Here is a 13,776-nt window from a genome sequence, read left to right as displayed (position 1 = left end):
CGTGACTTTATTCTAAGCCTGTCAAAACACTGCTCTGTTTGGACTTCACCTCAGCTCCACTCTTGTCCAAACAGTGTTATCCTGTAATAACTGTTTTGTGCTGCACTTGCCGAGATGGTTCACTGTTCCTCTGCTTTCCCTCGATTGTAGTGACTGCGTCAGTGAGCCCGATTCTGTGAGATTAAAGGTCTGTTTCTTTGCTCTTAAATTTCCTTAGGCTAGAACAGTGCCAACTCTTGAGACCCAATTTGAACGAAATGTAAAGATGGGTCAAGATAACTGCTTCCATTGAAGCTGGCAAGCAGCATAGTGCTCAGTACACATACACTTGGGCCTTATACTCAGGTTCTGATAAGGGGCATTCTGTCTGCTACAGGCTGTTCCGTGCCCCTCCGTGTCCCCTTCACCCACGAAAGAGACACGTGAGGCGGTGTTCGGGTGGTTACCACAGCGAGGCTTTATTCTTGTATCAGCAGAAGTGGAAAGACCCCAAGTCCGGAAAAGGCACTGCTATATGTACCCTAGAGTGGCGTGTTCACTTCTGATTGGCTGTTCACTCATTACCCATAATACGCCCCGGGATGGGCAGTGACTTTGGCGCGCTTTTTGCCTTTTGCACCTGCGTAGTTAGTTGTTTACTAGTGGGAGGACAGGATGCCCGCGCCATCTTGTAATGGCGAATGCTATCACGCTCATGCGGCTCCTAACAACAGGCCTCTTGAGTCTTCCTTCTTTAGTCCGTCTTTAAAGTTGTGTATAACTATTTGTCATCTATAGCACCAGTTGCTGAAGAAGGATTTAAGTACAGACAGATGTGTGATTAATTAGCTATCAGCTATAGGAAAAAGTCTTCAAAACAAGAACATTTCTCCCTTTCCAACACAGTGAAAGATACTGACAGTGATGAGCAGGGACGTTCATGCAGTACAGTACTTTACAAGTGACAGGATTCTGGTAAGACCCCATCCACTACTTTTTCCACATTGGTGTTTTATGAGCCTTTATTCCCTGTCAGCTTTTAATGTTAGTTCTCTGTCTTTACAAGTTGGTGTGGCACTCCGTCCTTATGTTTCATCATAGAGGGACAAGTCTTTAGGGAAAGGACTTACCTGGTACCTGTGTACTTGAGCAGATCCCTGGCCACCACTTGTTTGTGTGCACTGTCTTGTGTTTATTATTGTTATGGGTAAAGTTGTCATGACATCATGTATGATAATACTATGCAAAGAACGTGCTGTTGTGTAGCCACTCGACTGTATTAGACCATGTTATAAACTCCAGGCAGACAGTACTGGACAGATGAGGTATTTCCCCCTGAAATTACTGACGCTTAGAAGTAAAGTAACTCAGGGTGTTCTATTTTATCTGCACTTTGTTCCTTTTCCACCTTTGATCAGTGGATCATTACTTATTAGCACTTTATTTTTAATATGACAACATTGGACAAGAAACCTTGTTTGTTTTCTATAGTCCATGTTTAAATGTGTCCGTAGGACCCTCTCTTAGTATAGTATATAGCCTGATACCTGTCCTCTTAACAACTTTAGGTATAAAATAGTCTTGTTGCTATAAGAATAATATTATACAACAGAGTTTTGTGATCCTGTGTGATTGAAATTTGTACTCTCTGAACATCCATTCTCCATCCCACCCCTCCTATAGTCTTTGATAGTGACTATTCTAGTTTCTATTAAATTGGCTACATTAAATTCTTCACGTAAATTAGAATTATATAGAACTTTTCTTTGTGTTACTGGCTTTTCATTTAGCATATTAGCCTTTAGTTCCATTCATGTTGAACCTATTGACATAAAACACAGTTCTCATCTTAAAAGAAATAAAAGATAGTTTGTGCTGAGCCATTTGTAGGGACCATGGCCTAGGAACACAGATGGAGGTTACTCCAATTTCCAACATGGAAACAGTTTTATAGAACAAAGAAATTCATAAATCAAGGCAAGCTTAAAATATTTTAGCATTGGTAAATACACCGAAGAGGAGGGTACAACAGGATGGGGGAGCAATTCTATAGGCCTAAGACGCTATCTATTCTATAGGTGTAAGATGCTCTCTGTTCTTCTATAGGTCTAAGATCCTATCTATTCTATAGGTGTAAGATGCTCTCTGTTCTTCTATAGGTCTAAGATCCTATCTATTCTATAGGTCTAAGATGCTCTCTGTTCTTCTATAGGTCTAAGATCCTATCTATTCTACAGGTCTATCAGATGACATTCCTAGCTTTTCGGTGGAAGCCAGTGGTCTGTTAAGTCGGTAGATTCGAAAAGATCTTTATTTATTATCACAGAGTGTTAGTTCCTATACAGAATATGGCAGTGATGTTCCAGAAGGCTAAAACTAGGCCAAGATAAGGTAATTATCCTCTAATCCTGTAAAATTACAGTCTCGCCACAGTATTGAATGTCCAGTTGGTCCATCAGTCTCTACACACAGACTCCTTCCAGGGGTTTTTCATTCACAGCCAGACATAGCTTCTTTTCGGGAATTTTCACTAACAAGGCACATGCTAGGGTCTCCTTTTTGTTTTATGGCTGAATGATACTTCATTGTATGTATATGTATAACGTTGTGTATGTGTCACATCTCCCTAGCCATTTATTTGGCAGTGGATATTAGGGTGGTTGCTACCTCATAGTTATTGTGAACAATACTGCAATGGAGAGGAGGTTGCGGATATGCTCAGATCACATTTCCCATTCTTTTGAGTATTTACTAGAAAGCAGTATTGCTGGATCATATAGATCTAGTCAGGAAAACCTTAGAATTGTTTTCCATAGTGTTACAGGGAGCCTATTAGCGATGACCTCAGACACAATTTATAACAACTGAAAATCTTTATTCCAGGTGGCTGGGACCTCACTCAGGTGTTCAGGTCCTAAATGTAGTCCAAGTGTCAAGAGCAAAAGAGCTAAAAGGCACATCCTGGTATCTCTCAAGCTCAGCAGCTTCAGGGGGTCTTTGCAGAAGCAAGTAGTTTGCAGAAGCTAAGCTAAGTAAGTGGTTATCTGGAAGGGGCTCTGCACAGTTTAGCAGAAGCTATGTTGGCTGGGGGATCTTGACCTCAGATAGAGTTTGGTAATTCTCTGTGCAGGAACCTCTACACTGTCACATTCCCCATTGGTTCTATGGGAATGAGTCAGATGATCAACTTGTAATGTTCTAGGGGGCATAGTTGGTCCCAAGGACCAGTAGCTTAACTGAGTTTATTCTCTGTGATGTAGTTGGCCATGCAGTTAGGGATGCAGGGTCCAATGGTTAGCCCAGTCAGAATAAGAATCAACCCCCAGGCTAGTGTTGACAGTAAGGTGAGGTCAGCCATAGTTGTTGGCTATTCGTGCCAATTTACACTTCCTTTGTAAACTTGGTATACTTTGTAAACTATTAAGGCTTGCACTTGGCTGTTTCTCCTCACCTCCTGCCCCAGACTTCCCTAACAGCTGTAACTGCTATTCTCAGCCCCAAGGTAGGAGAGTAGCCAGGCCCCACCCTACAGGAAAAAAAATCCACCAATCCCCAAGTTTGCCCCAAGATCAGGCCACACAATCACTCTAATCCCAGCCACCCTGGAAAACACACCACCCCCAAAGAAGCCTTATATAAATCCTGTGTTCTGAACAGTTCTCTGCTGCTTAAATGGAGCACAGGTAGCCAGCCACCCTCCCAATAAATCTCATTGAGTTTGTTATTTGGTGTGACTTTGTGGTATTCCTTGGCTCCCAACTGCCAGGATACCTTTCCCTCCAAACTGTAACACTTAAAATGGGGACCAAGTAAACAAAGACTGATACCAAACACCTAACCCAGATAACCTGAGTGTAGTCCCAGCCAGCTGGAATGAAGACTTTCAACTTGCTATAAACTATGTCTGAGTGATATTCTCTTGTGGGCTCCCCTTGACAATAGCAGCTGTACAGTTTCATATGCTTACCAACCATACCCAAGGGATCCAATTTCTTGATATTCTCAGCTTATTATTTGTAATCTCAAATTTTTTTAAAAAAAAAGTAACAAGTGAAAATTGTATTTATTTTTAGATGTACATAAGATGTTTGACTTTTGTACATCTTGTGACAATTACATGACCCCTTCACTCTTTATTCAGTTTTTAATGAGGTTATTTGTATGTTAGCTTCCTGTATTTTAGACAGTAACCCCTTATCAGGCAGGTGGTCTACAGGTTTTTCCCTCTTAACAGCTGGATTGTCTGCTAGGTGTTTTCTTCTTACCAGGTGGATGGTCTGCAGATGTTTTCCTCCATAGGCTAGGATGCCTTTTCTGTCTCTTTTTTCCTTTCCCACACAAAGGTTGGGTGTGACACAGTCTCATTGTTTGTTGATGTTGTCTGTGTTTTGGGTCTTGTTCCCAATATCATTTGCTAAGACCAATGTTCAAATGTTTTTGTTTGTTTTTCATAGGAACTTGATAGTTTCTGGTTTTGCATTTAAGTTTTAAGCCTTTTCTGAGTCATTTTTGTCTCTAAACATGCAAAGTGCTATTTTGTTTCTGGCATGTGGATATCCAGTTCTTTCAGCATTTGTTGTAAAGACCGTCGTTTCCCTGTTGGGTAACGCTGGCATCCCCAGGAAAGGGCCTTTGAGCAGATGTGTGTGATTAATTTCCCTGGCTGCCGCATTGGCTTGTATGTCAGTCCTCATTTCCTAAGGGAGAATCTGCTTTCTTGCCTTTTTCAGCTTCTGGAGCAACATTCCCAAACTCTGACCCCTTGCTCCACCTCCAGAGCCTGTGGTGTGGCACCCTGCTCCAGTAGTGTTGTCTCCAGTGTGACTCACCTGGATGGTCAGGATGTTCTCCCATCTTAGGGTCATCACTTGCATGGTACCTGCAAGCCCCTTTGCCACGTAACGTTCACCAGTTTCTGGGACAAAGACCCCCCAGGGGCCATCACTGAATTTTCATTTGTTAACTACAGTTAACATTTATTGACTGCTTCATGTATGCTGTTTGTTTTTTGTTTTTTTTTTTGCCTAATTCTTGATTCATTCATATGTACTCTACTTGTCGACTTGCCTGTTTATCTCAGGGTTTTTTTTTTGGGGGGGGTGTACCTTCTGAAATATGAATTCATAATAGTAGCTAAAAATTTTATTCAAAACTAGTGTAGAATCAAAAAGCATTTTAGAAGGCTATCTGATTTAACTAAGTACTCTTTGGTGTCACAGTTAAGTGTATATTAGGAATTTTTTCCTTGTTTATGTATCTTTGGACTTTCATACCAACTTTGAAGAAAGTCTTCTGAGTCAACTCCTTGGGCTACTAATGTATTAAGCTATATTTTCTTTCTTCCTATCTAAATTTACACATTTCAGTTACCTCTAGAAATTGAATGTGTGGAAGCTTTCTTTGGATTTTGAAATGTAGGAGTTAACTTGTTACAATTGGAGTTGACTTGGAGGAGAGGGAATATATAGTTGGATCGATAGCATTTCATAGGAAACATTGCTGAAAGCTTAAAGCCACTGATAGAAAAAGAAGAGTAGAAGGCTTGGCAGTTGTTGCTTAAAACTAACCCCGATGCTGGTGTTCTCAACAGATCCCTCTGGAGGAACTGCATGTAGTCACATGTCAGGGGCTAAGGGTATGGAAATGAGTTAGGCCTCATCCTGTCCTAGAGGATTACTGCAAGAAGTTTGTTATAGTTAATAAGTAAGAGAAGGCACTGCTCAGGTGGCTTCATGATACAGAGGACCTTGCACAGGTGTATGTGCATCTTACCAGAGGAGGCAAGGCTCACTTGTCCTTCAGTTATTCCATTAAATACCATCCCGGCACAGATCAACATTTTTCTATAATGACCACTAATGACTCTTATGCCTAACCCCCCAAAAAAGCCTCAGCCACTAAAAGTCACATACTCTGCTGACCAGATCAACCTTGACCACGTGTAGCTCTTCCATTTGTCTGTAGTCAGTAATGTTCTAGGACAGGTGAAAAAGCAGTGTACAGACCCTCCGAAGTATTTCACATGTCCATGGAACTTGTGAATAGTCTTATGATGACTGTTATTTCTATCGTGAATTTCCTCTTGGGATGCCGGAGAGGGAACACTCCAGGAAGGGGGAACACTTAAGGAGATTCAGTTGTGGAGTTTTGAGACTTCCCTCTCCTCCTTCCTGGGACTTGTGGGTTTGCACACACAAGCTAAAGTAATTAAGGTCCTGAGAACCCTGTCTTCCCCACTGCTTCTTCTGTTGTAATTAGGACTTACAGTGGGATGGTTCTTGACTAGGCTAGTTCAGGTCTCAGCTACATTTACAATAGGAAGATGCCATGACTAGAAATGGCAGGGCTTCTTACTCTAACACCCTCATGCTTCAGAAGTGAGTAGTCATTAATACCCATTGTATTGAGCTGTCTGTGGTTATAATACTAAAACTTGAGTCGCTTTGGCTTCATTGTGAGCACTCCCCTTTGTTTTCTCCCTGCAGTGTCTCTGGTTCACACCCCTCCCTGAGTTTCTGTTTCTCCCTGACAAGTACTCTTTGAACATCCCATCATGTGATGGCACTCTAAGGTTGCCAAGACTTATTTTGGAGAATTTGGCCAAGCAGGGGTCAGGCCAGATGACTGACTGTTAGTAGTCTGGCTAGGTATAGATGGAGTACCTTTCCTAGCCTCCCACTGTTGGGAAAGGCCTAATAGAGATGCCTGTGTATGGGAGTCACCTTAACTCACGCTGCTTAGTGTGGGCCTTCCACACTGCAGAGCTCACACACTTGCTGGGCCAGTGACCTTTCTCTAACTTTAAAAGAATCACGTCTTTATGAATTTTTATTCAGCATTATTTAATGATTCTCCTGCCTTGTCCTTTCCAGCCTGTCGATAGGTATGTGCCACCACAACCAGCCAAACATTGTTTAGTAACAAAAGGAAGCAGTGAGTATTTCCTAGTGAAGATCATTTTGTAATATGTATTTCCTAGTAACAATGCCCAAAGGTGTGCTCGTACTAGCAGGAAATGTTTGTATGGAAATTACTCTGCCAGGCGTTTTGAAGGTAGTAACTCATTCTGCCCTGTGCAGTTATTTTTAGGAAATTAGCACAGAGATAAGTAATTTGTCCAAGTGCTTAGTGTGAACAGAACTGGGACCCAGAAGTCCCACTTGCACTTTTCACAGAGGTACAGTACTCTTCAAGCCAGGACTGAAATTGTTGTTAAAAGTAATGCCATTGAGGCATTGGTTATGTTGGATATAATAAAATTCATTAGCTGTGCCATAGTTAATTGTAAGTATAATTACCTTCACATGTTTTAAAGTAAATGAACATTTTACCTATGGAGTGTCCAACATGCTTGCTTTGTGTCCTAGGAGAAGACTTTGCGGTTGTACAGCAAGAAATCATTATGATGAAAGACTGCAAACACCCAAACATTGTTGCTTATTTTGGAAGCTATCTCAGGTATACTGTTTATTTCCCTTTTGAAAAACAGTAATGGTTTCATCACCTAACAGTAAAATTGATTCCAGTGCCTTGATTTGTTATTCTTGCTTAGAATATAGAATCTTTTCACAAGAATGGAACTGTTGCTTATGACCTATTATGGTAACACTGTCACAGGCATGTGACCTGAGAATTCTGGGTGTGGTTTCATTGAGGAAGTTGCCTCTAAATACACCAGCTGCCACCCTATTCTTTTAGCTTAAAAGAATTCAGTCAGGAACATCTCTTCCCTGAACCATATTTTTAGTGGTTTGTTTGTTTGTTTGTTTTAATGTTTTATGCTTCTGACCTCTTAGTTTTTGCTTTATTGTCGGGCCTAACACGAGGTCTAATCTCCATTCCACCTTCACCCTTCAGTCAGGTACATAGGAGGACGCAATGAACAGGCCCTAGAGAGATTTACATACTAATAAGGTACCCGAAGGCCAGAGGGTGGAGCCAAATAAACATTTCTCCCCAGCCCCTTCCCCCTCTTCCCCTCCTTATTTAACTCAGATCCACCCTGGGTTTTGTGGGGGTATGCATCCAGATCCATCCACCATCCGCCGCCCTGTCAATAAACCGGTTTTGGAGACCCAAGAACTTCCTCGTGAGGAACCGTGGGGAGGCCTTTAGTTAATGAGCAGCTGGACCCAACTTCCAGCTGGAGGAACCCAGAGTGTTCCCAGCCAACTACCCACAGCATGGCGGGAGGAACCCTGGGTTCCCCAGTCATATTTTTTCCTACACTTCATTTTGTTCAAAAGACTAGAAACTATAATTATTTCCACAACATGCTTTCCAGGTCCCAAAGTGAGCCTCTGGCTATGGTCTTAGCTCCTGTGCTGTTTTGGCAGGCCCAGGCCAGGTTCGTCAAGTCATGTGCTGTGGAAGGTTCCCCCGGACTTACCTGGTTCCTCTCACTTCCGCATGTGCAGTGAGTGTGATTCTACCAGAAGGAGTAGAGATTATTTTCTCCTGTTTACTGGTGGAGGCCTGGATGCACATTAGCGGTCTGTTCTCACATGACCCACATACAGAACACTGCTGAACAGAAGAGATAGAGGAGCCTGGGAGTTCTGTTCCTTGCCTCTGCTGTTTGTGTAAGAAACCAAACCAGCCCTCCTCCTCACTCTAGCTGCATCTGGGAAGCAGGGTGGGTTGGATGAAGATGGGAAAGAAATAGGGCTACCTGTGCTGTTGCACAATCCTGCATGCATTCTTAACTGTCAGTATGATGGTAGCAGCCCATGAAGTCCATCTCAGCACCTGTCTTTATGGTGGGGGGTAGGCCCAGCAGTGCAGTCACTGTACGGGCTTGAAAAACAGTCTCCTAAAATCAGTTAAATTTATGGTACTGATGATTCTAGATACAGTAAAAATTGTCACTCCAAAATGCCTTGTTTATCTGCTGCTTCCTAGGGCAGGCTGGTCTTGTAAGGAGAGCTGTTGTGCTTCCCTGGGGCATGGGTCTAATCATCTTTGCCAAGCACTTTACAGTATATGAAGCCAAACCTACTTATTCAGTACCCTTCATGTGGTAAAACAACCTCACGCATTCTTCCTGCAGGAAGATGCCAGTGTGATACAGAAGTTAGTGGTTGAGTGGAAAAGTCAGAATCCTGGTTTCCATTGGTAGTTAACAATGTGAGATATGGCACAGTATTTAATCACTTAGGGTCCCCATTTCCTCCTCTGTAACATAAAGTGACAACACCTGTGGGATGGGTACCCATGAGGACTACATGCAATTACACATGGAACGGAAAGCGCTGCACTTAGCGCTGCCAGCACTATCCTCGACCATACCCATGCCTCGGAGATGATTTCAACACCGTGAGCAGTGAGCCCTGGTGCATGTTGTGTCAGCAGTGAGCCCTGGTGCATGTTGTGTCCAGCTTTCAAACAGGGGCTTGGAAGGGCTTAGCAGCACATTTGCTTTTGTTTTATTTCTATCCAAATGCAAAGACTGTAGTGAATTCCACCCCCGCCCAAACCAAAATTAAAACAAAGTTAGGGTCATGTTAAAAGATAAACCTGTGGGCTGATGAGATGGCTCGGTATTACTAAATTCAATCCCCAACAACCACATGGTGGCTCACAACCATCTATAGGGAAATCTGATGCCCTCTTCAGGTAGGCAGATGTATATGCAGCAGAGCACTCATACATGAAAGAAGAAAGAAAAAAAGAAGAAAGAGAGAGAGAGAGAGAGGGAAGGAGGGAGGGAGGGAGGGAGGGAGGGAGGGAGGGAGGGAGGGAGGGAGGGAGGGAGGTAAAGCAAGCAAGAAAGAAGGAACCATGTTGTGGGAATGTAACATGAAGATGCTGCTTTAGACAGGTGACTATTGGCGTTGCTAATGATGACTTCAAAACAGATGAAAGAATAAAAGAACAGTCTTTCCTTCCTTGCTTTCTCTAGCTCTCTTCTACACAGTCTTTATTCCTGACTAAGTACAGACTTGGACCAAAGAGAGGCATGGAATCCTAAGAATTAGGTTTGTATTGTGTTCAATCTGGAAAGGACAGAGAGATCTTGTCATCCAGCCTGCTCTTTCACAGATGAGAAAGCAGGATGTAATAGAACCCTTTTTTCTGGAGGCTCAGTTGCTTGTTACTGGCAGGATGTAAGCCTGGCCCTGCCCATTCCCTCACTAATGCCTCTTTGGCCCATAGTACTACTCAGCTACAGAAATCTAAATCAAGCAAGCTTGTTTTATAAAGTTCAAGGGGGTTAGGGTTTGGTGCACCACCCCAGAATACTCTGTCATAAGGTTCTCCTGGTGTTGCTATTACCATATATTATAACAGTGTTAGACAAAAAGATGATGAACTGCAGGTGTAGTTTGACAGACTGTGTCCCAGGGGATCAGGATCAGGCCAGGAATTTTCTTAGTAGATGCACAGTGACTAGTTAAGGTCCAGAAGCCCACTTTATTATAGCTGCCCAGCGGCCACAAACGAACTGGGTTCACCTGAAAGGATTGGAAATGAAAAGGAGACAGAGGGATGGGAGAAACATGGAGCCAAGACAAAGTTCTCTGATCAAGGCTCAGAGTTTAATATTCACCACTTTGAATATATAGGGAAAGCCCACAGAACCCATCCTTTGTTTGAGCTGGATTATGTCACAAGGCAAGCTCAGAGGGCAGTCTGTTCTTCTAAGTTCCTGTAGGAAATTGTATATGCAGCCAGGGCAGATAACTCCACCTAGGTCCTATTATAGCAAGGTCTGTTGTGGTAAACAAGGTCCTTCTGGCCTGCTCAAGGCTAGGGGAGGGCACACTTTACAGCAGGCTGTCTACACTCACTTCATAGATCCCGACCGAGTGCCCATAGCACTGAGTGCTTGATGATCTCAACAGTGTCTGCATCATCAGTGTGAAGTCTGACAAGGTCCACACAGACTAAGCTTCCCTCTGGTGACTTAGAACTAACTAATAGCATGCTACATACTCAGTGCATATTTTGTGAACATTTGTGTTTCTCTTAAAAGAAAAAAATAAATCACCAAAGACTTACTCTTTAACCTCACTAACGCCAAGAATAATTTAATTCCCGGGTCTTTCTGACTTTTTTTTAAACAGAAAAAGACTAAAGTTGTCACTGTTAGTCTACAGCTCTCCTTTGAAGGACACCTTTGATTTTGAAACTTACTAGATACAGAAGAGTGGTGAAGGCAATAGAGTTCTTTGTGTAGATCCTCCTCATCTGTCCCCAGTGTGAACACAGCCACACGATTGGTGAGATCAGGCCCTGAGCATCAGACCTTGGCATGCCTTACACTTCATTTGGATCTCATCAGTTTTCTGCTGGTGTCTGTTCAGATTGCAAGGGCACTGGGACTTTGGAGAACGTTAGGCTATACTGAGGATTGCCAAAGTAAATCATCACTTTCTATTCCCTAAGGAGGGCACACTGGGTGGGACACCTGCCCTTAGGGTTTTGAGTATCTATTTTAAAATGAACCAAAGAATTTCAAATTTGACTCCCAGTGAATTAGCTCATATGAAAATACCTAGTGCTCACTGACCTTTGTGTTTTTTACACTGGTGACTTAAGATGAAGTTGAGTCACTTTGTGAATGCAGTGGTGCTGCGATTGCTGGACAGAGGGCTCTCCCAGGGAGAAGCAGCTGAGCATGCTGTTCCACCAGGCAGGACCAAGTCTGGGTGGTTCTAACCACAGCTTTTGTTTTCCTGTGTGTGAACAATGTATAAACCACACAAAGTTTACTGTTTTTAAATCTGTGCTGTGTGGGAAGATGAATGTTTTAGGCATAAGACATTCAGATCAATATAATAGAACATTGTCCCTATAAATTCTAATAACATCAAACTGGAAGATTAAAATAGTGGCACACACATATTTATTTTTATTTATTATTTATTTATATATTTTTGAGTAAGGTAATTTTGCAAAATAAGAGAAGGCTTCTAAACATTTATTGAGGCAGGACATTAATGCTTGTTCATTTAATATTGATCTTCTGGTTGCTTTTAATTTCAATGCCTAGCCACAAAGACCCATATAATTTGTGGACATGAGTAAAATGGGCCCATTGGCTCAGCCCTGTCCTATCGGACAGATGGCCTGGTGATGACCCAGTGCACTGCAGATTTATCCTCACAATGGAGACATTTGTGAACAGATGGAGTCATTTTTCTAAGACATTCTGACTATTCAAGCTTTATCTCTTTTTTATAATAAGAGATTTTAACCAAATGGACTGTTATAAATTAAAGCATTTTAGCACCGTTAAGTAGCATCAGCATATATGGTCCATGTTATTCTGTTGCCTGTATAAACTAGAAAGTCACTGCATAGAATAAATTAACACTGTATTTAAGTGAGACAGGGAAACAGGGAATGGAGTCTTTTAAGGGGAAGGCAGTGGCAGTGAATCCAAAAGACACCAGAAAACTGGTCCCCTGTTCATTTTCTCTAGTGTGGAGAACTGTTTTCACACTGGAAAGGGCAGGAAAAGCATTATTGAAACGGAGCTAAAGCATATGACAGGTGAATAGGTAATTACAAGGCAGCTAGACACCTTAAATGAATCTAAGCTTTTAGATTTATGTGAGCTCCAGCTCACACTGAATGCTTAGCCGATGTGATTGCCATCCACTGTCAGTAGATGTCCTTTTACAAGTAGAGGAGACATTGAAGATTAGAGATAATCAATGACTAATTTGCAAAAGGGAGAAAGATGACTTCTAAAAAATACAATCAAATCAAATGTCAGCCTTTCTCCAACAAACATCATGAATAAATTATTAATCATGTCATCAGCGAGCACTTACAAGTGGCAACCAACCTGGCCATTGTGAAAAGCAATACCAAATCTGTCCCATCTCAATGTTATGTTTTTATCCTTACAAAAGAAAAGGTAATAACTTTACATCTTAAAGTTTACATTGAGTTCTTGGAATAATTTAAGGTGATTTAAATAAATGACTGTAAGGTAAATTATAATACAGTAAAGATCAGCCTGCAGATAGAGAAATCTTTGTTAGATATTGATCCAACAAAGAATTGATAATCAGAATATATCTGGAAGTCCAGGAATGGCAGAATAGCTCAGTTGGCTTGCAAGCGCAAGGACCTGACTCCAGACCTTGAGACGTATGTAAAAATACCAGGCCTGCTAACTTAGAGTCTAACTTAGAGTCTCAGTGATAGGGGTGCAGAGACAGGAGAATTGCTGGGGCTTTCTAGTCTAATTGGTAAGTTTAAGGTCAATGAGAGACCCTGTCTCAAAAGAAGTGAACCTTATCCCCAAGGCTTACATCCACATCCATTCTCTGGCAACCACATACTTGTACAGTATACATGCATTAATAAAAGAAATGGAATATGGCATTTCAGTGAAGAAGATAGCTGTTGGGTTCCATGGAGTATTTAAACGTTAGCATTGTGACTTCTAGTCAGTAGGTTTTTTTTTTTTTTAATTTTTAAAATTTATTTTATTATTTAATATGCTTGAGTGTTTTGCCTGTATATATGTGTACCACATATGTGTCCAATGCCCTCATAGGCCATAGATCCCCTGGGATTGGAATTATAGATGGTTGTGACCTGATACATGGGTGCTGGGAATTGAACCTAGGTTCTCATGAAGAACAAGTACTTTTAACCATCAAACCAATTCTCCAGCATCTCCTTCTGCATTTTGGATAAGACCATAGCCAACTATTCTGAGAGTTCTTAAAACTTGGCTACTGGGCAGCAGTTGATATTTATGTGGGTTATATTTGTTGATATGTACCATATCAGAAACAGCAGAAGAGATATATACATTAGCCATGATGCTAGTAT

General features: G+C 41.8%; 1 protein-coding gene across 4 annotated transcripts in view; it reads left to right on the top strand.

Annotated features, from left to right (window-relative positions):
• The window catches only part of Map4k3 (mitogen-activated protein kinase kinase kinase kinase 3), a 138,357-nt gene that overhangs the window by 52,290 nt on the left and 72,291 nt on the right, over positions 1–13,776 (top strand). For all 4 annotated transcript variants that reach the window (XM_034513846.2, XM_034513848.2, XM_076942346.1 and 1 more), the window contains exon 3: positions 7,347–7,437. In XM_034513846.2, the coding sequence (XP_034369737.1) occupies positions 7,347–7,437 (91 nt within the window). The remainder of the gene's footprint in view (positions 1–7,346; positions 7,438–13,776) is intronic.

This window comes from Arvicanthis niloticus, chromosome 11 (genome assembly GCF_011762505.2).
Source record: "Arvicanthis niloticus isolate mArvNil1 chromosome 11, mArvNil1.pat.X, whole genome shotgun sequence".
Lineage (NCBI taxonomy): Eukaryota > Metazoa > Chordata > Mammalia > Rodentia > Muridae > Arvicanthis > Arvicanthis niloticus.
Note: the sequence above shows the minus strand (reverse complement) of the source record. Positions and strands in the feature narration are given on the sequence as shown.